The 22,401-nt window shown below is 47.4% G+C and overlaps 9 protein-coding genes across 9 annotated transcripts; 3 read left to right on the top strand and 6 right to left on the bottom strand.

Moving 5' to 3' along the window:
* Positions 1 to 762: 762 nt before the first annotated feature.
* N7516_008358 (putative glycerol dehydrogenase (GCY1)) lies at positions 763 to 2,026 on the bottom strand (the record flags this gene model as incomplete). The annotated part of the gene is made up of 7 exons (XM_057221077.1): positions 763 to 1,040; positions 1,107 to 1,404; positions 1,463 to 1,492; positions 1,549 to 1,706; positions 1,762 to 1,769; positions 1,823 to 1,907; positions 1,966 to 2,026. The coding sequence occupies 7 exons, from the start codon at positions 2,024 to 2,026 to the stop codon at positions 763 to 765; spliced, it is 918 nt and encodes a 305-aa protein (XP_057071349.1).
* A 1,375-nt stretch (positions 2,027 to 3,401) lies between these two features.
* N7516_008357 (flavin-containing monooxygenase) lies at positions 3,402 to 5,441 on the bottom strand (the record flags this gene model as incomplete). Its single annotated transcript, XM_057221076.1, has 3 exons — positions 3,402 to 4,623; positions 4,679 to 5,087; positions 5,156 to 5,441. 3 exons carry the CDS (start codon positions 5,439 to 5,441, stop codon positions 3,402 to 3,404), a joined length of 1,917 nt encoding a protein of 638 aa, XP_057071348.1.
* A 1,485-nt stretch (positions 5,442 to 6,926) lies between these two features.
* N7516_008356 (putative NAD binding Rossmann fold oxidoreductase) lies at positions 6,927 to 8,174 on the bottom strand (the record flags this gene model as incomplete). The annotated part of the gene is made up of 4 exons (XM_057221075.1): positions 6,927 to 7,436; positions 7,495 to 7,556; positions 7,621 to 7,722; positions 7,775 to 8,174. 4 exons carry the CDS (start codon positions 8,172 to 8,174, stop codon positions 6,927 to 6,929), a joined length of 1,074 nt encoding a protein of 357 aa, XP_057071347.1.
* Positions 8,175 to 9,042: 868 nt separating this feature from the next.
* N7516_008355 (sugar porter family MFS transporter) lies at positions 9,043 to 10,774 on the top strand (the record flags this gene model as incomplete). The annotated part of the gene is made up of 2 exons (XM_057221074.1): positions 9,043 to 9,549; positions 9,629 to 10,774. The coding sequence occupies 2 exons, from the start codon at positions 9,043 to 9,045 to the stop codon at positions 10,772 to 10,774; spliced, it is 1,653 nt and encodes a 550-aa protein (XP_057071346.1).
* Positions 10,775 to 11,870: 1,096 nt separating this feature from the next.
* On the bottom strand, positions 11,871 to 13,917 carry N7516_008354 (uncharacterized protein; the record flags this gene model as incomplete). The annotated part of the gene is made up of 4 exons (XM_057221073.1): positions 11,871 to 12,150; positions 12,201 to 12,396; positions 12,451 to 12,846; positions 13,851 to 13,917. 4 exons carry the CDS (start codon positions 13,915 to 13,917, stop codon positions 11,871 to 11,873), a joined length of 939 nt encoding a protein of 312 aa, XP_057071345.1.
* Positions 13,918 to 14,881: 964 nt separating this feature from the next.
* Positions 14,882 to 15,070, bottom strand: N7516_008353 (uncharacterized protein; the record flags this gene model as incomplete). Its single annotated transcript, XM_057221072.1, has 1 exon — positions 14,882 to 15,070. One exon carries the CDS (start codon positions 15,068 to 15,070, stop codon positions 14,882 to 14,884), a length of 189 nt encoding a protein of 62 aa, XP_057071344.1.
* A 1,897-nt stretch (positions 15,071 to 16,967) lies between these two features.
* N7516_008352 (uncharacterized protein) lies at positions 16,968 to 17,453 on the top strand (the record flags this gene model as incomplete). The annotated part of the gene is made up of 3 exons (XM_057221071.1): positions 16,968 to 17,114; positions 17,210 to 17,286; positions 17,357 to 17,453. 3 exons carry the CDS (start codon positions 16,968 to 16,970, stop codon positions 17,451 to 17,453), a joined length of 321 nt encoding a protein of 106 aa, XP_057071343.1.
* Positions 17,454 to 17,771: 318 nt separating this feature from the next.
* N7516_008351 (fungal specific transcription factor domain-containing protein) lies at positions 17,772 to 19,337 on the top strand (the record flags this gene model as incomplete). Its single annotated transcript, XM_057221070.1, has 1 exon — positions 17,772 to 19,337. One exon carries the CDS (start codon positions 17,772 to 17,774, stop codon positions 19,335 to 19,337), a length of 1,566 nt encoding a protein of 521 aa, XP_057071342.1.
* A 215-nt stretch (positions 19,338 to 19,552) lies between these two features.
* On the bottom strand, positions 19,553 to 20,365 carry N7516_008350 (A4/G1 family peptidase; the record flags this gene model as incomplete). Its single annotated transcript, XM_057221069.1, has 1 exon — positions 19,553 to 20,365. One exon carries the CDS (start codon positions 20,363 to 20,365, stop codon positions 19,553 to 19,555), a length of 813 nt encoding a protein of 270 aa, XP_057071341.1.
* Between the last annotated feature and the right edge of the window lie 2,036 nt (positions 20,366 to 22,401).

The following is a 22,401-nucleotide window of genomic DNA, read 5'->3' as shown; positions in this document are numbered from 1 at the left end:
GCTATACGCTAGGGATCTCGATGGCTTTGATGTGAGATTTATCAAGTCTGGCGAATAGATTTTTACAAAGAAATTAGGACGGGCTTGCATAGAGTCTTCCCGCTTGCTTTTTTCTTTCTTTCTTCTTTCTTTCTCCTATTTCCTGGCACCTCCGCTCCCTTCTATCTCTCAAAATACCGAAAGTCCTCTCAATTAATAACACAAAATGCTCCAAGGAATCGACATGAAGCCATTCAGCACCCTACCTTTCGATCTTATATAGATAGAGCAGACTGGCGACTAGAATGCTGGTTGGGAGAGGCCTTTTTATATCTCCTTTAGGTCAAAAATGCACCTTTTTAGACCCTGGGAGTGTAGTCGGAATGGCCACACTTCGCATGGATAGGCTGTGAGGAGCGGCGTTCTATATCTACGGGGTCAATAAATATCAGCTAATGTTGCCTTTCCTGCAACAATCGTTGAGGAGAGACGAAAACTAGGCAAACTTTTATTACCGTTTCTGCATATTAGTGATGTATTTAGGTCAATTTCAGTTTCCCACTTCTTAATTTTCACTTCTTCACTTCTCCGATCGCTGTATGTACTCTGCCATTGCTTGCTGTGGATGAATGAGAAACCCGATTGTGGTATACTCTATTGCAGTCAGGACAGACTTTACTGATCAGCAGATTCAATTATTTACATCTAAATGGCCATTTCAGTCTATAAAAGTTGACATTTTTGATAGAGCATTGTACGATTCTAGATACAAATTTTGAGTTTTTACTGCTTGTACCAGTCATCGAAACCAAGGTCCCATCCAAACAGAGGCGTATTGATACGCTTGGCCTTTCCTTGTGCAGCCAGGCGATTCAGCACATCCATATCCTCTCTGGAGAGAGGAATGACTTGACCATTGCTCACGATTCGGCTTTCTTTAATGGACTTGGGTAGTACAACAACGCCCCTGTTGACGTGGTAGCTGATGAGTACCGTGGCGGCTGAAACATTGTTCTTCTTAGCGATCTCCTGAATTGTGGGATCGGACATGAGTGGAGCGCCTGGAAGCGATCAAGTTAGCTAGCGCTACGTCATAAGAAACTCATAGCGTGTCAAAGAGCACGTACCTTCGGAGCCAAGTGGGGAATACGCCTCGAGGAGGATGCTGTGCTTGTCGCACCACTTCTTCAGTGCATGCTGAGGAAGGAAAGGGTGCAACTCGACTTGGTTGACGGCAGGGACCACGGTCCACTTCTTTTTGAGCTCCTCCATATAGGGAATCGACCAGTTGGCCACACCAATTGCCTTTACTTTGCCGGCCTTGTATACCTCCTCCATCTGGCGCCAGGTCTCATTCTGGTCCCAGGATCGGTCGACAGATCGTGTACCATCGGGGTTGACAGGAAGAAGCGCGCTCGACTCGTTCTGTGCGCATAATTTAGCCATGCAAATGTCGTGGTGGAGGGAAACAGCAGTGACTTACAGCAACAAGTCGGACTGGCCAGTGGATAAGCTGATGTTTGTGTTAGCCGTGCCGCATCTACCCAAAGAGGAAGAGGGTTGATTTACGTAGAGATCGAGGTAGTCCGTACCCAAAGCCTCAAGTGTCTTTTGGAGACCTTCCGCGACATTGTTTTGGTGAGTATTCCACAGCTTGCTGGTGATGAAAATGTTTTCGCGAGGGACACCACTGTCCTTGATGCCCTGGCCGACTTCGTGCTCGTTTCCTGGTTATCCGTTAGATCCTAGTAACTTGCTTCCTATTTCTTTGCTAATGCCCACCGTAGATCCTGCGATTTATTAGCCAAGGCTATTAACTGCAAAAGAAACATGGGAATATTACAATGCCGCGTCAATGTGAGTATATCCGTTCTTGAGAGCGAACGAGACTGCTTCGCGGACTTGACCAGGTTCGGATCTCCAGGTGCCTGTATTACTTGTCAGCAACAATCGCAAGGCCCGCAGGGACCAGCGCTTGTATCATACCAAGTCCTACGGCGGGGATCTGGGCGCCGGTGTTAAGCTTGAAATGAGTCGAAGGTGCCATATTGATTGTGGTGGAAGATCGAAGTGTATGAGTCTGGAGCTTTATGCTACACTTTCGAGGTGAACCATACAGGACAAGAGAAAAGGCATGTGAACGGGGTCCTTTCTATATTTGAGAGGGCTTCCGGTTTAACTGATGCCAACAGAAACATAAGCATCGCATCGCCTGGTGTGGAGTATGTGCCCGCGAGATCGGATGAAGTCCGGTGCCTCCTTCAGGGGAATTTCGCCCCGAGAGGATGTCGGCTGGCCTGTCCTGACACCTACCCGATACTCTTTTTACCCGATGGAGTAAAGATTAGGCGAATTGCTTCCGGATCTGAGCTTTCAGCCCCCCGCCCGTTACAACACAATGCGCCGCAATCTTCCTAATACGGTAATATTTGAGATAATGAGGGGTGCACCCCACCACTGGTAGTTAACTAGTTGACTAGTTAGGGGCTCGCCCAATATTATTCTCTCAGCTTATCGGATAAACTATAATCATGCTTCGCCATTTTCGCTATTTTCGCTGTCTACAATTGGTCACCTACTATCCTCCCTTGTTCAACGCAGTATTCACCAAAAGTTGATACCAAGCACTCTGCAGTGAATCTTCTGGCGGTGGTTTTTTTTATCTACCCATTGATGCAGATATCCCAGGAAAGCGACAAGCGGATGGGCCCGGAGCTCATTATAGCTGCCTTGACCAACAACAAGATGGGGAAAGAAAAACAGTACCAAAAATAATAATTTACTGCATGTACCTTACGCTGCAAATTCTGGTCGAATATCACGCCTGGAAGTATGGTCGACCGTTTCCCGTTCATGATGACCAGACCCTGTTCTTCGCGCTGTTTTCGAGTGAGGTAGATGAGTTCAGTTCTCTCTGCAGCGAAGGAAGACCATGTTTTTGATGGATTAAGTAAATCCTCTCAGGAGATCGAAAGCCCAACCGTTTACATCTTTCATGCCGAAAGTACATATTAAAGAGGATGAACGGGGGTTATTATTGAAGCAGAGTATTGCGAGTGGTGAATTAAGGGAGTAGTGGTCAAGGAAAGAGAGCCCAGCGATGTCTCATTTGAACCAGTCGAAATAGCAGAGACACGCGAGCACACGCTGGAAGATATGGCAATGACTTTTTGAGAAGGACATCGCCATATGTAACAGTCCAGAGGAAGAACTGAATAAGACCGCTAGTGCGGAGCTTTTCGAACGTGTCCAAGACATGATTATATAAGCATTGCGGTTTTAGTCACAGAATACGCCCAAATTTAGGGAGGCTAAGGGACGGTAAACCCTCAGTACAGTACAGAAATAGAGATGTATTCTTGGTCTTTTTACGGCACACTTGTTTGAACGCGGAATCATCAATACATATTTATCTATAGAATCTAAACTTTGTAAGGGGGCGGGGAAATGCCCTCCTTGAGGGCTTTCAGGCGCAAAGCTAATAATTTGGAGGCATATCGGGCCATTGGAAGGAAACCAACCATGATCCACATGTTGGGCACTCCCGTCTCCCTGTAGGCTGTCTTGTACTCGCCTTCCTCATCAATACCCCAAATAGGCCCACATTGACTGGCAATCTTCTCACCAAGAGTGGCGCGAATGGAGTCGATCATGTTGGAAAATCCGGTGGCAAAGACGACTAGGTCAAACTCCTTCTCACGGCCGCCGCTTAAGGTCACCTTATCCTCAGTGAACTTCTCAATAAAACCTGGCTCTACCTTGATGTTGCCATTGATAATTTCGTCGCAAGCACCGGCATCAAAGTAGAATCCACCGTTTCGGGTCTGGCCAAGTGTGGAGTTGCCAGTATCGCGCTGGCCGCGCCATGTTCGCAGACCACGGGCGTTAAGAGCTTCGAGAAGAGGCCTGTCGAGGTCCTCAAGGACCTTAGCGGTGCGCTTAGCGAGTTCCTCGCCGGGTCCAACTGGCGTACAGAAGTTAATACGATCCATGACATCGGTATCGGGGAGGTTGCCGTTCTTGTCAGGCGCGTAGATTCCAAGCATCCGAGGAACGGAATGGGTCAAAGACATAACATAAGTCGGTGAGCGCTGGAGGAGGGTCACATCAATTCCGAGACGAGCGCACTCGTAAGCTGTGTCAAAGCCCGAGGATGAGGTACCGACTACGCAGACCTTCTTCCCGACAAAGTCACGGGAGCTCTTGTGGTTGCTGGAGTGACGGATCTCGCCCCGGAAGTCAGTCATTCCAGGCACGGAGGGGGTAGAAGGAACACCGCATAGCGACGTGGCCATGATGAGCTGCTTAGGGTGCAATGTGCGAGTCTCATTGCCCTCCTTGTTAATAACAACAGTCCACTTTCCCTCGGCATCTTGCTCTGCCTTCACAACCTCTGATTTAGTCCAGACATTGAGCTCCAGAGCGGAGGCATACCACTTCATATATAGAGCCTGCTTCTGAGCCGGGGTACATGTGGGCCAATGCTGAGGGTATTTGAAGTATGGCAAGGAATCGGGCCAGTGTGGGAAGTGCAGTGAAAGATATTCGTAACGCTTCTTCCAGACATCTCCGATTTCGTCGCTGCGTTCGATAATCAGGCTCTCCATACCGAGAACTTTCAGGCGCGCTGCCATAGCGAGACCACTAGTAAAAATAATTTAGTATCATATCAATAGGGCTTGTATGTATTGACTCTTACTTTTGACCACCTCCAACGATCAGCACCTCAGGGTCAACAGTGTTAATAGCCTCGGATCTCTGACTCTCCCAGCTAGTGATACCAGTCATATGTCCATCTGGTGCGGGCTGCTCGGGGAATTGCTTGAGGGTCTCGGCCACAGTATGCATAGTGTAAATTCTCCAGCCATCTTGAGTGAGGACTGCATTGATGACAGCCGAGGAAAGGACAACCTCAGTCTCGAAGGATACAACAAATTGCAGCTGAGAGAAATCAGGGTAAGGGTGAGACACAGAAGGCGCAGGCTCAAGAAAGTTGAAATTTTTAGCCTTAGTTTGAGGCAAAAGGTCGGCAGCGGCTTTAAGGATGGCCTCTCTGAAATTAAATGTGCGGAAGTCCCAGGTGAATGAGAGTTTGTCGCGCCACACGCCTGTAAATCGGAGATGAGCGAGGTTAGCCAAACTCGAGATTTCGGACCTTTCTTGTGAAGGGTCTCACCATAATGGAGGAACAGTTCGGCGAAAGCTTGTGGGTCTTCCTCTGATATAGCTTCAGAGAGACGGGCTACGATGCCCTCGGCCTCCTGATAAGCATCGCAATCGGTGGGGATTTTAACGCCTAAGACGTCGGTGGTGGGGAGTGTGTGGTTGTACTTGAAGTCGTACATGAAGTCGTCCGCGACGGGCTTTGGGACCTGGTCGTGGTTGAGCGTCACGCTCTTAGACTGTATGGTAGTCTTAGAGACGGCATCGGTGCCAGCGGATTCCAGAACGTAAGGTGCCATCTTGTCTTATTTTGACAAGAAAAATGCTGAAAAGGTGCCTCTTAGGTAATGTTCACAGACTGATCTCGCGAAAAAAAAAAAAGAATGCTTCAGAGCTGCCGATATATGCGTTTCAAGACCAACACATCGAATGATCTAGTTATCTATATTCTTCAGCTACTACAAGTCCTCAATATTAGAAGTCAGTGTCGAAAATCTCCGAATCAGGAAAGTCTCGCCGCATCCCAACCGTATTTAGTTATTCTTTCAATATGACCGGACAAAGTCCGTGCCCCGCACGATTAATTTTTTGTTGGTCATTCCTTAATTCCTGACGTGCTGTTTCTGGATATGCCCCGCGCCGTTAAAGATGTGCTCCACGGCAATATACCCAGCGCCGATGTTCGCCCGATATTGCCTTAATAGGTTCTACATCAATCGGATGAAACCAGTTATTCACATCGGCACGGTATATTGGACGGGTGGCTAAGCTCGGATGAAACCGATCCTTAACCAGGACTAGCGAAAAATCAGTGGCAACGGAGAGCGATTTAGACCTGTCAGGGTAAGTCTTTACGGAAGTCTAAGTACACATAGGGACAGTATGGTTACGGATTACGTCCAAAGAGAATCTAAAAACGCAAGGTGATCTACGTGCTGCAATGCAGCTCCCCCCCGAAATATCATACGTGTTATTCAGACGTGTTATTTATATCTTTAGCTAATCTAGTCCTGCCGTTGTGGTGCCGTGCTCGCCGTAATTTGCAAGACTTCTTATGGCGGCGCGCTCAAGCAATATCGAGTATTTCACCCATATAGCAGGATAAATTGCCGCAATGTCCAATCCCGCGAGCGCGAAGAGGGTATCGGGTCAGGAGGCGGGAAAGTTGAAGATGTAGGTTTATCATCGGCCACAAGACTGGTCGATCAGGCAGGTCAGGGCCATCAGACCATTAATACAGTTAACGTCCCAACAGCACCAAACGATGCTTCGTAGTATATGGCATAATGTATGTCGTAGAGCCAGAATCATCTTAGAGCCTTTCAAAGTTAACTGAAAGTCCCAGATGCCATGCTTCACTTGCTGGCTTCTGGTTCAACATTTACATATGCTGTGGTAAATCTGCGCCCCTAGTTCTAGCCGCTAAGAACCAAGACTGATATGGTCCTCAAGCTATGGACACTACTAAAATTTTGAAATATAGTACAATTCTTCTAGAAGTGCCATGAAATTCAAGGTGAAGTCTAACAATCTTATTTACAATCATTTTTTTTATCTTTTGATATATGCAATTGATGTAGTGAATACTACAGTGTATGGGAAAAAGTAGGAGAAAGATTCTTAATTGCTAAATCTAATCATGCAAGGGTTTATATACCCTGCAAACCATCTAAACATTGCTCAATTGTAGCAAACAACAAATAGCAAACAAATCTCAAAAGGCTCAGTCTGCAGCAAACAACATGCATGCATGCATGGGAGTTCAACAGCAATCACTTCATAACTTACTCCATGATGGGAAGACCATTGTCGTCGAAGTATACGGGCACACCCTTGCGGAATGAGTACTGTAAAGCAGCGCAGATCTTGCCCGCCTCGAAGGCATCCTCTGGCACACAAGTCATGGGCTTGTTATCAAGCACCGCATCGGCGAACTCAGCAAGGTCAGCCAAGAAGGTCGCATCGAAGAGGGTGAACGCATTAGGCACAGATTCCGTGCGAATACCGAGATGGTCGCGAATCTCAACATTCGAGTTAGAGCTGATTATCGAATGTCCCTTGGTACCACACAGTCGAGTGGTGTCCTCGAAACCGCTGGTGAGCGTACGGCCGAGGTAGGTCTTGAAAATCTTGCCATTGGCATATTCCACCAAGCCCCATGCGTTGTCAGCGTCGCCATACTTGGCCAAGTCCCCGTAGACAGCATTCTGGCCGAAGGCGATGACTCTATTAACTTGCTTCTTAGTGTTGGAGAGACCTGACTTGATATCTAATAGGTATCGTCCGGCGTCGACCTAGTACCGTGTTAGTGGATTAGACGATGATAGAGAGGGGGAAAATACTGGTACTAACGGTGTGGATACCAAAATCAAGGAAAATGCCGCCAGACATCTCAGAAAAAGCCACGAAAAAGGCTAAACGGAATGGTTAGTTCATTATAGATAGAAGATAACGACTAGGGGACAATTAGAGCCATACCATTAGGGTCTGCTTGATCGATACCAGTCGTCTCAACAGCGTGGATTTCACCCAGAGTTCCATTATCAATCAGGGCCTTAGCCTGGCGGTAGGACTTGTCATCTGCCGCGAGTCAGTCCCGCAATCTGCAAAGTAGGGACCTCCTATTACTTACATCGGCGAGTAAATGGAACAAGGAACTTAAGGTCAGGCCTAGAAGCAGACTTATCGACGACTACCCTGGTAGTAGCGATATCCACAGAAATAGGCTTCTCGCACATAACGTGCAAGTTCAGATCAAGGGCCTGCAGGATCAAGGGCGCGTGTGTAGCCGTCGCGGTGCAGATAAGGACAGCCTCAGCGCCGCTGTTCTTCAAGCATTCTTGAGGGTCTGAGAAATATTGGACAGTCGAGGGCAGATCCTCTGCGGCCCATTTTTCCGTGCCTGGATTAGTATCGCAGACGGCGACGAGTTCGATCCGAGGTTGCTGGAAGGCGAGGATGCGGGCTCGAAGCGCTCCCAGACGGCCGAGGCCGAAAAGTGCAAACTTGACACGGCGGTCCGTGTAAGACATAGCTCAGGGTTGTGGTTGTGTGATGTTTTTATATTCGCGGTGATGAGGCGTTTCGGGGTAGGCAATGCAATGACACAGACAGTGTGATGGAAGAATGCAGACGTCTAGTCAAGCAGTAGAATGCGACTTTGCACCTTCTGAGATCGGGGCTATCTTATTATTTATAAACCTGTGGTCTCCATTCTGGAACATATCCTTAATATTAGTCCAGGAAACCACTTGAAGGCTTCCCTGCATTGGTAGACGCTATCCGAATCCAATAGTTACATCGTGCCTCGCGCAAGAACCGATATGGGGTGGGGTGGGGTGGGGGGGATGGCCCGAGAAACGCCGCCTACGGGGATCATCACCTATGGTTAACCATGGGGCTTCTCGGATGGACTGTTTGGCAGGTACTCTGTAAAACATGTCGCGTGTGAGGTCCAATTACATGGCGCGAGGTGGGAAATGGGATCGCCGCCGAGCAACGGCACTTCTTTAGTGTCGCCGCAGCTTTCCATATCCGGTAATTTCTCGGACAGATTCCGTCGCCGCGTTTTTTCTTCATCTATTCATTTCTCGAGACACACATTCCTGGACGGGGTAGCCCATTCCCTCTCCGCATTCTCCATGCCTGGTAATCTCCTCCCCGGCTTTAACTCCACGAAACCTTAGCAGACATCGTCATCTTTCCCGAATCCCAACAAATGAAAGGCTCCAATCCAACTTGGCCCCTGAACCCGGATCCGCAAATGCCACGGCAGCATATACCCAATAAAAATATAAGAATCTGGAGTCCAGGTTTATTCACCTCGCTTCCATACATAGCCTTATCTACACGATCTGTGTCCATAACATATCACACTTCTATTCCACCTTCAATGACCAAATGGACGAAGACATAGGCATAAAGACGGACAAGTCCGTGGCTGAATCATCTTCAGAACATGAGGAAGTAGCTGTCATCACCACCGTCGAAGGGCGTTATGCGCTCGGCCATTCCGCCGATGCGTACGGCCCTGATGGGGTGCGAGGTATTTTTTCATCTGGCTACGTGCTTGGGGCGGCCTTATTGGCCTCCCTGGGTGGTTTCTCGTTTGGGTATGACCAAGGTGTCATCTCCATCATCAATGTGATGGACCAGTTCCATGCAGTCTTCCCCGAGACTAAGACCTCATTTGGCACGGGGTTCATGACTGGAATGCTGTTGCTTGGGTCGTTTGTTGGTTGTCTGTTCATGCCTTACCTTGCAGACAAGATCTCCAGGAAGTGGGCATTGACTGTTGTTGTGGTTGTCTTTAATATTGGTGCAATCCTTCAGACAGCTGCCCCAAACTATGGATGTCTAGTTGCTGGGAGAGCGATTGGTGGTATTGGCGTGGGTACTATGGCTATGGTAAATGCTCTCTCTTCTCGGCCTTGCCTTTTTTCTTCGTTTCGAGATCTCGTGGCAGTTTGCTAACTTTCCTCTTCAGACAGCGCCTCTCTACATCTCGGAAATTGCACCACCGAACCTTCGTGGGACATTGCTGGTTCTGGAGTCCGTTTCTCTCGTCTCCGGTGTTGTGATCGCATATTGGATCACCTTCGGAACTCGACTCCTACAAGGCTCTATCTCTTTCCGACTTCCCCTCGGCCTACAGATGGTATGTGCTACGGCACTAGGCATCTGTATACACTTCTTCCCGTATTCTCCACGGTGGCTTGCGCTCGTAGGCCGTTCCGAAGAATGCCTGGCCAGCTTGGCCAGGCTCCGAAGCCTCCCCGCTACAGATGAGCGCGTGCAAGCCGAATACAGTGGCATCCTCGCGGAGGTCGTCTTTCAGCGCCTTGTGGAAGAACACACCCATCCTGGGGTTAAGGGCTGGAAGCTGGAAGTGCACAGTTGGCTAGATCTGTTAAAGAAGAAGAATTGGCGCCGGACGGTTGTCGCAGTCGGTGTATCGTTTTTCCAACAGTTCTCCGGCGTCAACGCATTCATTTACTACGCGCCTACGCTTTTCCGGTCACTCGGCCAATCACATGAGATGTCGTTGATACTATCTGGCGTCTTCAATGTCCTGCAGCTTGTTGGGGTCTTTATTTGCCTTGCAACAATTGACCGGGTGGGACGTCGCCCTCTTGCCATTTTTGGTGGATTTGGCTGCGCCATCTGCTACATGATCATCTCGATCCTAAGCGGGTTATTTTCCGATGATTGGGTCGCTCATTCAGCAGCTGGCTGGGCCTGTATTGCTTTCGCCTTCTTATTTATTCTAGTCTTTGGCGTTTCCTACTCACCTTTGGGGTGGGCACTTCCTTCGGAGGTTTTCACCACAGCGTCTAGATCCAAGGGAGTCGCCTTGGCCACCTGTATCAACTGGCTCTCCAATTTCATCATTGGAGTAGCTACACCCCCGATGATGGAAACCCAAGGCTATCGAACCTATGTCTTCTTCGCGGTAATGTGCTTTTTCGCTGGGGTCTGGGCACTGCTATTGGTCCCTGAGACGAAAGGCAAAACACTAGAGGAAATGGACGAGGTGTTCGGGGATGTGCAGGGTCTTGCTGAGAGAGAGCTTATGAGATCCGCTGTCCAAACGGTGAGGCGGGGTATTATAACCGAAGAGCTGAGAGCCTAGACGCGTCACACTAGGTTACTCTATAGACCTTGGGCAAAGACTGCCACGGGAAGTACTGATCGAAGGGTCGCGTGACTGTGACCCCAGGGTGACCCTTAGAAAGTATACGAAGAAGTAGGAAGGATTGGATATATAAGGACACTCGTTCACGGACATGTATTTAGAATTTTGCGATCAATTGATGTAAGTTACTACAGGATACTATTTTGATTACACTTCACTGTTCAACGCTTGTGACAACCATCGGACATCCTACAAGTATATATATATCTTGAACCTCGATTTTTTAGGTGAAAAAAGTAAATTTTATATTCTTTTTTATGTTCGATTTTTTATTAGTTTTTATTATAATTTATATAGTGATTACTATTACTATTATATATTATATATTATAAACTAAAATTACCTTGATTTAGGGTATAAAAACGAGGTTAATACAGTATTTTTAGGGCACGTTTCTGTGCCCTAATTTGGGCCGTTTGGTCCTTGGACCGGCCATGGGGTGTGCCCAGGTCTAGTCAAGATAACCCAAATCTGTTACATTGATACTCCCATCAGCGGAGATTGTCCCTTCCATATGAAAGATGAAAGAGGATGGTACAATCTTACTCCCCTGAAGTGTGATGCTGACCCCCGCGAGCTGAAGGGGGCATATCTTTATCTGGCCAGTGATGCCAGCACCTACACCACGGGATCTGTATAGTTGTGGATAGTATCACGAGCTGACTTATGAGCATTGTATGTGTACTGTTATACATGCTTACTCTCACATGATATATGTTTACCCCTCTTCTCTTCCGTCTCTCTCTTTCTTTTCCTCATGTTTGTTACTTTCGAGAATAGCTACCCTGAATCACATATTGACAGTTAAAGGATTGAGCACCGTCATAGATGAGGGTTATACATGTCGTTAGCTCCCAATCAGCAATATCAATAGATGATAGAGATTACTTGCCAGTTTATGCCCTAGAATAGAACGTATGACTCGAGACTAGATGCCCATTCGTATATCAGTGCCTTGCTAGGCTTTATTTCTCCACGATTCCATCAGCTCCTATTCAAAAAGAGCTCTCAGTGATATACAAAGGACATGAGGTCACAGTTCAGCGCTATCGACTATTTCCCATCGCCGTTTCAGAGTTTGGTAGGGCTTCCTCATTGGCCACGCATATAGCTCCTTTGTCCTGTTGATGATCCCAACCAAAGCATTGCGTTCCTCCTGATCAGTGAAATAATCTCCGTAAAGAGTAACGGCAATGACAGCATTGACCAATGCAGGTTGGATACGGAGATGACCCAAGGCGATGCCGCAGATATTCAAGACAATGGCTCTGACCTGTGCTTCAGCTTTGCGGTGCATCGTCCGGGTTGCTTTTCTAGACGATATCAGCACAGGTATAGTGTAAGAGTAACTCTTCGGACTCACTCCAGGTACGGACTCTCGGCAATCAAAATCATCTGGGCTAATCGGAAGTGCTGAATTGCAGTCACATGGACATCGAGGCTGTACCAAACCGTCGGAAATATCTTGCCTCTGGCGCGATCCGGATTGAGATCAAGGATGGGTTCAATTTCCCCCATGCAATCTTGAGAAAGCTGTTGCTCTCTGAGCTTGAGTTGTGCTTTTTTGTAGATTAGTCGTCACACTTCATTGTCCAGAAGGAAACAATTCTTACTCCATTCCTCAGGGAGCTTTTGTCCCCAACACCAAGTCGCCACCTCTCCGGCAAATATTATCATGTTGTTGGCCATCGATGTGTTGCGCCAGCGGTCGAAATCAAATCGCATGTGGGGGATAGTCTCCCTAGAGTATGCATAGTAGACCTCTTGTCTTATAACAATCCAGTATGCTGCGGTTGCCAAAGAATTTTCCGGAGGAGACTCAATCATTGAATCGATGATTTTCTGAGTAATAGCCAAGAAATTAACACGTCTGTCGTCATAATAATCAGTATCGATCTCATTTTCGTCCATATCTTCGTCCATCTCCTCGTATTGTCGCAATATCACAGTGGCAGCCATGATATTTTCTTGGTGCACTGGATCCTGAATGTCAGGGAATTTAACAAGATCTGGAATACATCTCAGCATATACTCCAGAGCACTAGACTTTTTCAGGCGTGGTAGGAGCTGTCCACGATAAAGTATGCCTTTTGATGTTGAGTATTTGGGTAGTCGACACAAATGCCGCGAAGCAACGGCGAAGATAGCGTTTTTGAGAGTTGGGCAATGCTGCGCACGAAGAGGAACAACTAATTGAAAATTTCTTAGGATATCGCAATGATCAAACTATATCTATTAGCCGTGAAAAAAAAAAAGAAAACTTTCATCCATACAGGGCTCCGTACCAAAGGAGACAGCTCTTCAATGAAACAACGCATCAGGCATGATTCTTGAACACTGTGATGTGAAGCAGCAATCATAGAGACTGAGGATGGAGATATAGAATAATCAATATCTGTCTCACTCTCACAATGTTGCAGACTAGTATACGTTTCTGGGTCGGTATAGAAGTGCTCGCTTCCACCGATAGGCAGCTGTGCAGTCTCATGGCTCCTTGATGATAACACTGGATATGAGGAAGTTACACTGTGACGTCTTTGCCAGGAAGCCTCTTGTTGATGATTATCAGGATTAAATCCACAGAATCGACTAGTCGAGATTTCTTCCGACCCAGTTGAAGCCTCCCTTGGAGGCGTTTCCATGAAAGGTGGGGAGGGTGTTGGGAAGTGCGCCCTTGAGACGGAAGCTATTGGAGACCTGCCATTCGTGGGCTCCCTACTTGAGCGCAGGGGGTTCTTTGGATCGTCTTGGCGGCCCAGCGCATTTGACGGGTGCTTCGGTCGCCGCCAGGTTTTTGGCTTGCTGTTAACCCATATTTGGCCCTGTGTAAAGGTTGTGTCAAAGTTGGTAGTCGAACCATGTAGGAAAACGGCTTTCTTCTGCACAGGCTTGCACTCGAGTCCCTTTGTTTCACATCGATTACAAACTGGGAGACACTTATCACATTTCTGGTGGCGAGCTGCGGGCACTCATTAGCTATGCACTCACGTATCATACACAAATGGATGCTTACCTCGGCAGTTGGAGCAAGGCGCTTTGGCCAATGGTTTATCCGACATGCCGACCGTTCCACTCATCATTGCAGAGTTGGTCCTGTCGAAATGCCGATGTGGGATCTCGCGTCGCCAGTGCCTACCCCGCTGGGGTAAATGCGGGGAATCCTTCCTCCGCCGGGAGATAGCGGCCACGTGGCTACTCTAAGATCTATAGCCTTAGGCACCTACTAGCGAAATCACGTGAGATACACCGATCTACTCCTAATTAGGGAGCGGTCACGTGGCTACTATAGTCATGACGGCCTTAGGCACCCACTATATCCCTAACTAGTTAGATGGTAAACTAACTAACTAGATGGTAAACTAGATGCTAAACTAGATGCTAAACTGGATGCTAAACTAAATGCTAATCGTGGCACGGCCTAACACCAACCACCTACCGGGGGTTGGTACCCCTGGACTGCGACAGGAAGCGCGTTGTCACGAGGAAGGTACGATTGTGAAAACCAGCAGAGAGCACACCTGCCCAGGCGATGACGCTTGACGAACTGCATCCTCCCTACGTCTTTTATTGCCGTAGGTGGGATGGCATATATGTATATAGAGATAGTAAGCAGTAGTTTAAAGCAGAATGACTTTTTGATGGAAGGCGAGTGAAGGACGATCTCAAATAAAAGTAAGAAAAGGGGGATAAGTTAAGAGTTATATATAATTAAGGGTCAGAATTGCATTGGCAGTCATGGTGGGAAGTCTCACTTCACTCTCACAGTTTCTTGATATTACTCTTAATCCTCAACTTGCTCTCCATGAAATACTCAAAGCCACGTTCTAAGGTTGATAGTAAGAGGCACTGAAGGAGGAAATAAACTTAATAGAAAGTTCACCTACGAGGCTAATCAAAACTTTACAAATGAAAGAAAATGGAATGGAATAACGACCAGTGAAATGTTCTGAATTGTAGCGATGAATTCTTGCAGGGGCCTTTTGAAATACGGGGAATTCGACATCACTTCCCACTGAGATGATTCTCCCAAGGGGGGAGGGGCTTTTAGTCAATGGCGTGGAAAGTCCGGCATTCGATCCATCCATCCATCTGAGCTTCGGTCGTTAGCTCGGCTACTTCCTCCAGAAGTCCAAGCATCCGGATCTCGAGAGTTCGCAGCATGTCCGGGATCAGGTTAGAGGAGTACGGGTTGTCTCCCAGATAGAGAGCGATCAGCGCAGCAGTCATGCCCATACTTATCTGGGCTTCTTATATTATGCTTTTTCGGGGGTATTCTCGGTCATCAAGGCGTACTCGTAGTTGTGTGAGCAGCTCCAGTTGCTCATCAGTGAAGCTCGCGATTGGCCGAGTATCGATCACTTATCCTTGTCAGCTTTGTCTTTGTATTGCGGTCGTCGATAGGATGTATCTTACTTTTGGCGGGAATGATGATGGAGTTGGTCGTAAATAACTGGAGGCTCGAGCTGTAAATCGACAAGTGGTAGTCAGCTTCTTGTCCCACAAATATTCTGTCATGCTGCCGAGGAAGCTTACATTAGGCTAATCTTAAAGGTTTACAAATGATAGAAAATGGAATGAAATTATGACCAGTAAAATGTTCTGTATTGCCCTTGGGAGAAGTACCTCAGTGGGAAGTCAAGAGGTCCCTGCACTCTCGAATACCCCTTTTAGTCGATTGTGTGGAAGGTCCAGCACTGGGTCCATTTATCTATCTGCGCTTCAGCCGATAGCGCAACTGCTTCTCCCAAAAGTCCAAGCATTCGGGTTTCCAGGGTTCGTAGCATAGGGGAATCATCTCAGAGAAGTGCTGGGTATCTCCCAGGTGGAGAAAGATAAGCGAGGCAGTCATGCCTATGATTATCCCGGCTTCTTGTGTTATGCTTTCGCGGGAATATTCTCGGTCGCTTATGCGTACTCGTAACTGGGTGAGCAGCTCTAGTTGCTCATCGGTGAAGGTTGGGATCGGCCGAGTATCGGTCACTATTCCTTGTCAGCTTTGCCTTTATATTGCGGTCGTCGATAATATGTATCTCACTATTGGTGGAAATAATGATTGGTTTGGGCGTAAATGACTGGAGATTCGAGCTGTAACTAGACAAGTGGTAGTCAGCTTCTTTTTCCCACAAATATTGTCATGCTGCCGAGGAAGCTTACATTTTGGACGGTGTCCAGAGTTGGCATACGAAGTGTGGAAGTTGAAGGAAGATGAAGGAAGATGAAGACCGACTTGGGGGATCAAAGGCAAACATTCATCCAAGCAACTGATTGCTACCTCTCCCAAAAAGGGAAAGAGCAAGGCTCATGCCTGGAGGCAAGATGAATGCTCTTATAGAAATACCTAGATAGCTAACGCTTATGCGCTTATGAGTTCAGCCTTATATCTTCAGGAATACGCTAGAATTTATAGTGAGTGATAATTGAGATTTGAAGAATATATAAAACAGTGCTCTTAGGAAGGAATCTTCACAAGTAAGGGTAAAGTGAAATTACGCTCAGTGGTGACTTAGTATACTGAGCGTCTCCTGGAAGGTCCCTCCCCCTACTCTTTCTTCATGGAGTCCAGCCAAAATTCAGTCTGATTTCATGTGATTCCTCTCGGATTCTGTCACATGTATCATGTGAGTAGTCGCTTATTCTCTGAGCGACCCTTCTTTTGGATCGGTCGTTGTTCAATTGGTAAAGTGACAGGGGACAGACAGGCAGGATAGAAACCAACTTTGCAGACCTGTATACCGGAAGAGAAATGCTTACTCCAATGCCTATGGTCAGTGTTACCCACTCAATAGAAACCTTTCTTACGGTCAGGTTTCCATTGCGACTTCATATGCAGGCCTAAAGATAGAAAGTCAATGATACATGGTGTTCAGTATGGATACATTCCCATATAGCTAGCTATATATTCCGTGGTTGACCTTCATATCGTTTTGTGTCCCTCTAGTTCCGCCCAATGTATTGGGCTCTTTCCGCTGCGGCGTAAACATTCAACGCGCCTCGCTGCAGCTGCTAAGAGATCGGTACGTCAACGAATCAGAGAGCGACGGGAGAGGCAGTGGGAGCAGGAGATAACCTCCGCACCTGCGAAGCGCTTGGTGCAGGCGCCGAGCAAGAAAGCACTCTGGTTATATGAATGATGTGGAAGTCACAATGTGCGATCTTGATCCAGATGCGTACAATACGGATTGGACTTCGACACTTCTTGTTCAAGACCAAAGCAGCGAGACAGACCGGTGTAGTTGTGACGAGGGCTCACAAACACCAAAGCATATCCTTATGTAGTGTTCGCAATACGTAGTTGTGGGATATTGGGATCAACGAGATGGAGTACGATAAGCTCGTTTCATGCACCTAATAGGTCTCCTATATTAGTTCCAGTATGTGACACCCGAGGAAAACGACGACGACGGACGGAAAGGCCTTGTGGCAATAAATCTAGGTGTGGAAGACGATGGGTATTAGCAAGTGAAGACAAGTGATGCTGTGAAATGAGAATGGAGTCGCCAACCACGCCTAACCGGCCAGAACAACGTCACCATCAATTGCAACTAAGGCAGGGGAGGGTTTACACAGAGAGGGGAAGAGAGAGAGAGAGAAGTGTGAGATCGAAGGTGGGAGATAGAAGGTGGAGGGTGCACTCCATCATTATATGTTAATTTCTTATATATGGGCTAATTCCACACTCTTTACGATCCGCATCTGTATTCTCTCTGCGGAGACCACGGCTCGGCGTTTGGCTTCGATTTCTTGCTTCAGTTGGATGAAGGGCCTGCATAGTCATATGCAACTAGTTACACTGCAACATGTGAATTCAACTTTGATTAGTTGATTGATAGACATTCAACGCTTAGCCAACATCTTCATCCGAACTCATGCTGATAGGCTATTACATTGAGATCATCCCTCAAATTTCAAATTTTCCCCCTTTAACACCAAACATATGCTTTACATTGCTACTTTCCTGCAGCATCTCCACCCTAATTTCCCTGGGACGATGAACGATTTGCCGGAATCTCTCCCCGCCTTGACGGAACGATTAGCAGGAACTGCTATTAATCTGGTCACGACAAACGACGAGTTCTTCGGCAGCATTGAAGGACTGGAGTGTGTTATGGTGGAAAGCATGTACTACCAAAATGGTGGAAATCTACGACGAAGCTGGATAGCGAACCGGAGGGCTATGGCTATTGCGCAAATGATGAACCTCCACCAAAGCCAAAGCCGAGCAAAGTACAAGGTTCTTGACCACAAACCGAAAGCTCATCCACAGTTCATGTGGTTTCGAATTGTCTCCCTCGACCGTAATTTGTGTCTCATGCTGGGTCTTACGCAAGGCTCCTCTGACCTGAGCATGGCCACTGGCACAGCATTCAGAGATGACATTCCTATGGGCCGCCTAGAGCGGATGCACTGTACTCTCGCCTCTCGCATATTGGAGCGTAACGAGTCTGACCCGTGCGGTAATAACTTTGCCCTGACACAAGCCCTGGACTTGGAACTACAGAAAGCCGGTAGAAGCATGGCCAGCAAATGGTGGCTTATGCCAAACCTTGACAGTGTCACGGACGACCCACAAGCTCTCTTTTTGGATATGGGACGGCTGTTCAGCCAGTTGTATCACTATAACTTGCTCAATCAGCTCCATCTGCCTTACATGCTTCGTTCATCACCTGAACGGAAGTATGAATATTCCAGAATGACGTGCGTGAACGCCTCAAGGGAGGTTCTCTTGCGATTTATCATGTTTCGTGGCCACAACAGGAATAATTCCTGCTGTCGGACAGTTGACTTTTTTGCCCTCATGGCCGCCATTACACTACTTCTGGGGCATCTCGACAGCCACCGTTTTACACAGACCAGCAATCTCTTAGCGCACCAATATCTTAGTGATCGTGCCATGATAGAGCAGGCGCAGGTCAATATGGAACAAATCACCCGTGTTAACGGAGATACCTTAAGTGCGCAAAGTGCGGACTTATTGCATAAGTTGCTGGCCATCGATTCCGAAGCAGCAGATGGCGTCAGTACGGAGAGTGTCAGCGTTCAGACACCAGAAAGTGCAATGTTGCAGTCAAGCGAAATCGACAATGGCGTTGTTCGGGTGCAAATACCTTACTTTGGCATCGTCAGGATTGCCCGTCACGGCGTTCTTTCCAGGGGAATGGCCACCGCACAACCTCCGGTGATAGGTATGTATAACACCGACGGCTCTTCTGCTGCAGTGTGTGATATTGGCTCTGGTCGCTTGGATGGAAATGAATTTCCTAAGTCAATGACCGAAGCGGATTGCAACTCTATCGATAGTGTTAATAGTCCGCCTGCGCAGCTCACATCGCGATATCAGGATACCGTTTCTGACGCCCTCCTGCAGAACTATCAGGATCCTGGGCTAACCGCCGGGGTGGATGACTGGGCATTCCAGGGTGTTGATATGGCTTTCTTTGACAGCATAATGAGAGGCCTCGATAACGGAAATAGTTCAGAAACCTGGGATAATGGCCCTTAATCTTAAAGATATAGCAGTGTCTTATTGATTCTTAGAATGAGTTTCGATTTGCTTCCCATATATTTACCACAAAGAAGGATGACATATATGATCTCCCATGGTTTGCCAAACTGTGTCTCTTTTCAATCCTCCAGTCCTCCTTTACGTACCAGTGCAGTCCAATGTTGCGTTTCTAATCATCCAATGGTGCGGCTATTGAACCATTATGTCTAACCTTAGACATAGCTCACAGTAACACTGTTGCTAGTAGCAGATGACTTGGTCAAAATGTTGCCGCTCTGTCTGATATCCATGATAGTAGATCCTGATGGGCCAACAGTCTGGCCACCGGATGTGGCCTCTGCCTTGCTGAATGTCACAGTTCCGAAGTTGGTGAAGGGAACCAACTCGCCACCGCTCTCAAAGTCCTCGACAATCCATTCGGCGTTGGTCTCGCAGAGATCCCCATCGTCAACACCGCTGAATTTGTGGTTGACAGACTTGCCTGAGGTGACGTTCTCGATGACGGCAGAACCGGAGGTCTTGGAGGTGGCGGTTACAGTAAGCTTGATCACATCTCCAGCGGAGATCGGGATCCCGGAGAAGTCGTGGGCATAATCCGGGTACCACTCGTACCAGGACTCGAAGGAAACCTCGCCTCCTTGGATACAGAAATCGATTCCAGTCTGGAGAATGGCGCTGCTGCAGGTATCGCCGTCAATACCGACCCAGGCAGAGGCACAGGACTTCTCGCCAGACGAAGAACCCGAGGGAAGCTTCGGTGTGGGGACGGTGAACTCTCCGCTGACCGAAGTGTATTGGCTACCAATAAGGACTGCACCGGCCCAGTTTGAGCTGTACTTCTCCTGGGTTGTCGCATTCACGTTGAGAAGCTCCTTGGTGTCTGGCTTGTAAGCCGGACGGCTGATACGGTCAGCTCGGGCCGCAGTGCGGGCAGCTTTGCGAGCTGCGCGACGCTCGGTGAGAGGAGCGGCAATGGCCGAAGTGGTGAGCAACGCGGCGCTGAGGATGGCAGCAGACAACTTCATGGTGCAGGTTGGATGATTAATCTGTTTGGTGGAAAGAAGTGGAGGTTGCTTGGCCGTGTGGATAACAAGATAATCGCAGGGAAGGGGCCGTTTATATAGCTTCCGTGTCTGGTTGTCGCTTCGTTGAGAAGTATATGTTATAAAAGATTATAATTCCCAAGTACTCAAGTAAATGCTCATTCAATACGTCTCCCTCAATGTAACATCGCCTCATATCTCCTGATACCGTCGGAGACCGATGGACAACCCCAAGATGGACAGTAGCCTCAAGAATTTCACTTGATCCGTGCAATTGCTCCTATTTCATGCATCAGGTCCACGCATAATCAGCAAACACTAGGGTATGAGTCCAATGGAATTATGTATTTCCCATGTACGCTAAAACGATACAAGCTCTAGTCCTCCGGATGCCCGACGGAGACTAGATATTTTGATATAAATTAACAAGCATCGTGGAATGACGGAATGATAACCCCGGACTAATGGGGAAGTGATCGCTCTCTTCAGGGCGCGTCGGTGATAGTTATTAGTACAAAGTAAGCAGTAGTAACTTGATGTGGCTGTGGCTTGGAAGCTAATATAGCCTTGTCGCCTTAGCCATTAGCCTGTTAGTGACAAGAGTGCCAAGCTTGCAACAAGCAATGATGCCCAGGAGAAAAGGTGGGAGAGATGTATAAATGTGCACTTGGGGATGATTTTCATACAACTAATTAAATACCCAGGGATTATGTATACACAGAGTGACGCCGTTAAGAATTGTGTGCCTGGTTATGAGGTATCGGGGGTATCATATTAAAAGACGACTGGGACACAGGAACAAGACCATATTTCCCATTCAGTCCAGGTGAGGAGAAACGGGACCCCTGCATCGGAGTTCCTTCGTGCATATTCGTGCAGACTTCGCGTATAGACAACCTAGTCCACGCTAACTTCATTTGATAATAATTTCCGAATCGAACACGAGGTCATTGGATAGTGATGCCGCAATTCCTCCCTAACAAATCATATGACGTGAGATAAATTGTGCCTCAGATGAAGAGTCCGGCACAATCCCCTCATGTCCCGGGTCCTCAAGCCACACAGCTCTTGAACTTTAACATACGATTCCAATCAGCTTGCAATAGTTGATAACCTGGATTTCCGAGTCTTATCGGATAGATGCGATTTGCTGCAACTTGTCTCATAGATCATAGTTAGGCCCACTTTTGGGATATTATTGCTGGCGTATTCGCAGATGTATCTCGGTTCTTCTATACTCAGCCCTGTTCCCGTGCATGTTTTGGCAACTGTCATTCGTATCCTCTTTTATTTCTCTCTTCGGTTGCTTTTCTTTCAACTTCTCTTGCCTTATCGTAGTAACTACTCTGTATAAGGCATGTCACAATTGAACAGGTTGTCAGTACAAGGAACCCTGTATCCCGATATTTAAGTCCCCCGGGGATAACTATGCCACCAAAGGAAATAGCCTCATGGACTGTCGCATGACATGGGAGAGTTGAAAGCGGTTTTTGCCTCTGGTTTTAGAATAGAAAATATGTGACTTCATCAGCATTATTGGGCACCGTTTGGGGATATAGTCTCAATAGTGCGGACAGAGGCGCGGGCGCCAATGAGTCTATTCACTTCTGAACACACTCTTTGTCCTTGACTCTCTCTGGAATATCTCTCGGGCTTTCTTTCAGCTCTACCCAGGATCTGGGCTCTTTTATTTTGCCTTTTTGCCTTTTTTTTTTTCCTTTTAGATATGCATCTACACATTGCCTAGCCAAGACATAGGTGGAGTTTCTTGAGCCTTTTCCTTATATGCAACTTTCCACGCATCGTTCTTGCTTAAGAATTACCTCTTGATTCTAGCCCTTCCAACCCCTCTCCATCTTGGACCTTGTGTGTGAGGTAACAAAGGAAGAGGATGGTATGGGTGATATCGTTCTTTGTTGAAAATTAATAGTTTACTCTTGCTGGTCGATAGATATGACAGGATAGAACCTTGTAGGGTTCCTGGGGTCTGTAGTTGAACAATGAACTGAACTCGATGG

Source organism: Penicillium verrucosum, assembly GCF_028828655.1.
Source record: "Penicillium verrucosum strain IBT 35672 chromosome Unknown utg000003l_segment0_segment0, whole genome shotgun sequence".
NCBI classification, from domain to species: Eukaryota; Fungi; Ascomycota; class Eurotiomycetes; order Eurotiales; family Aspergillaceae; genus Penicillium; species Penicillium verrucosum.
This window is presented reverse-complemented; position numbering and strand designations above follow the sequence as displayed.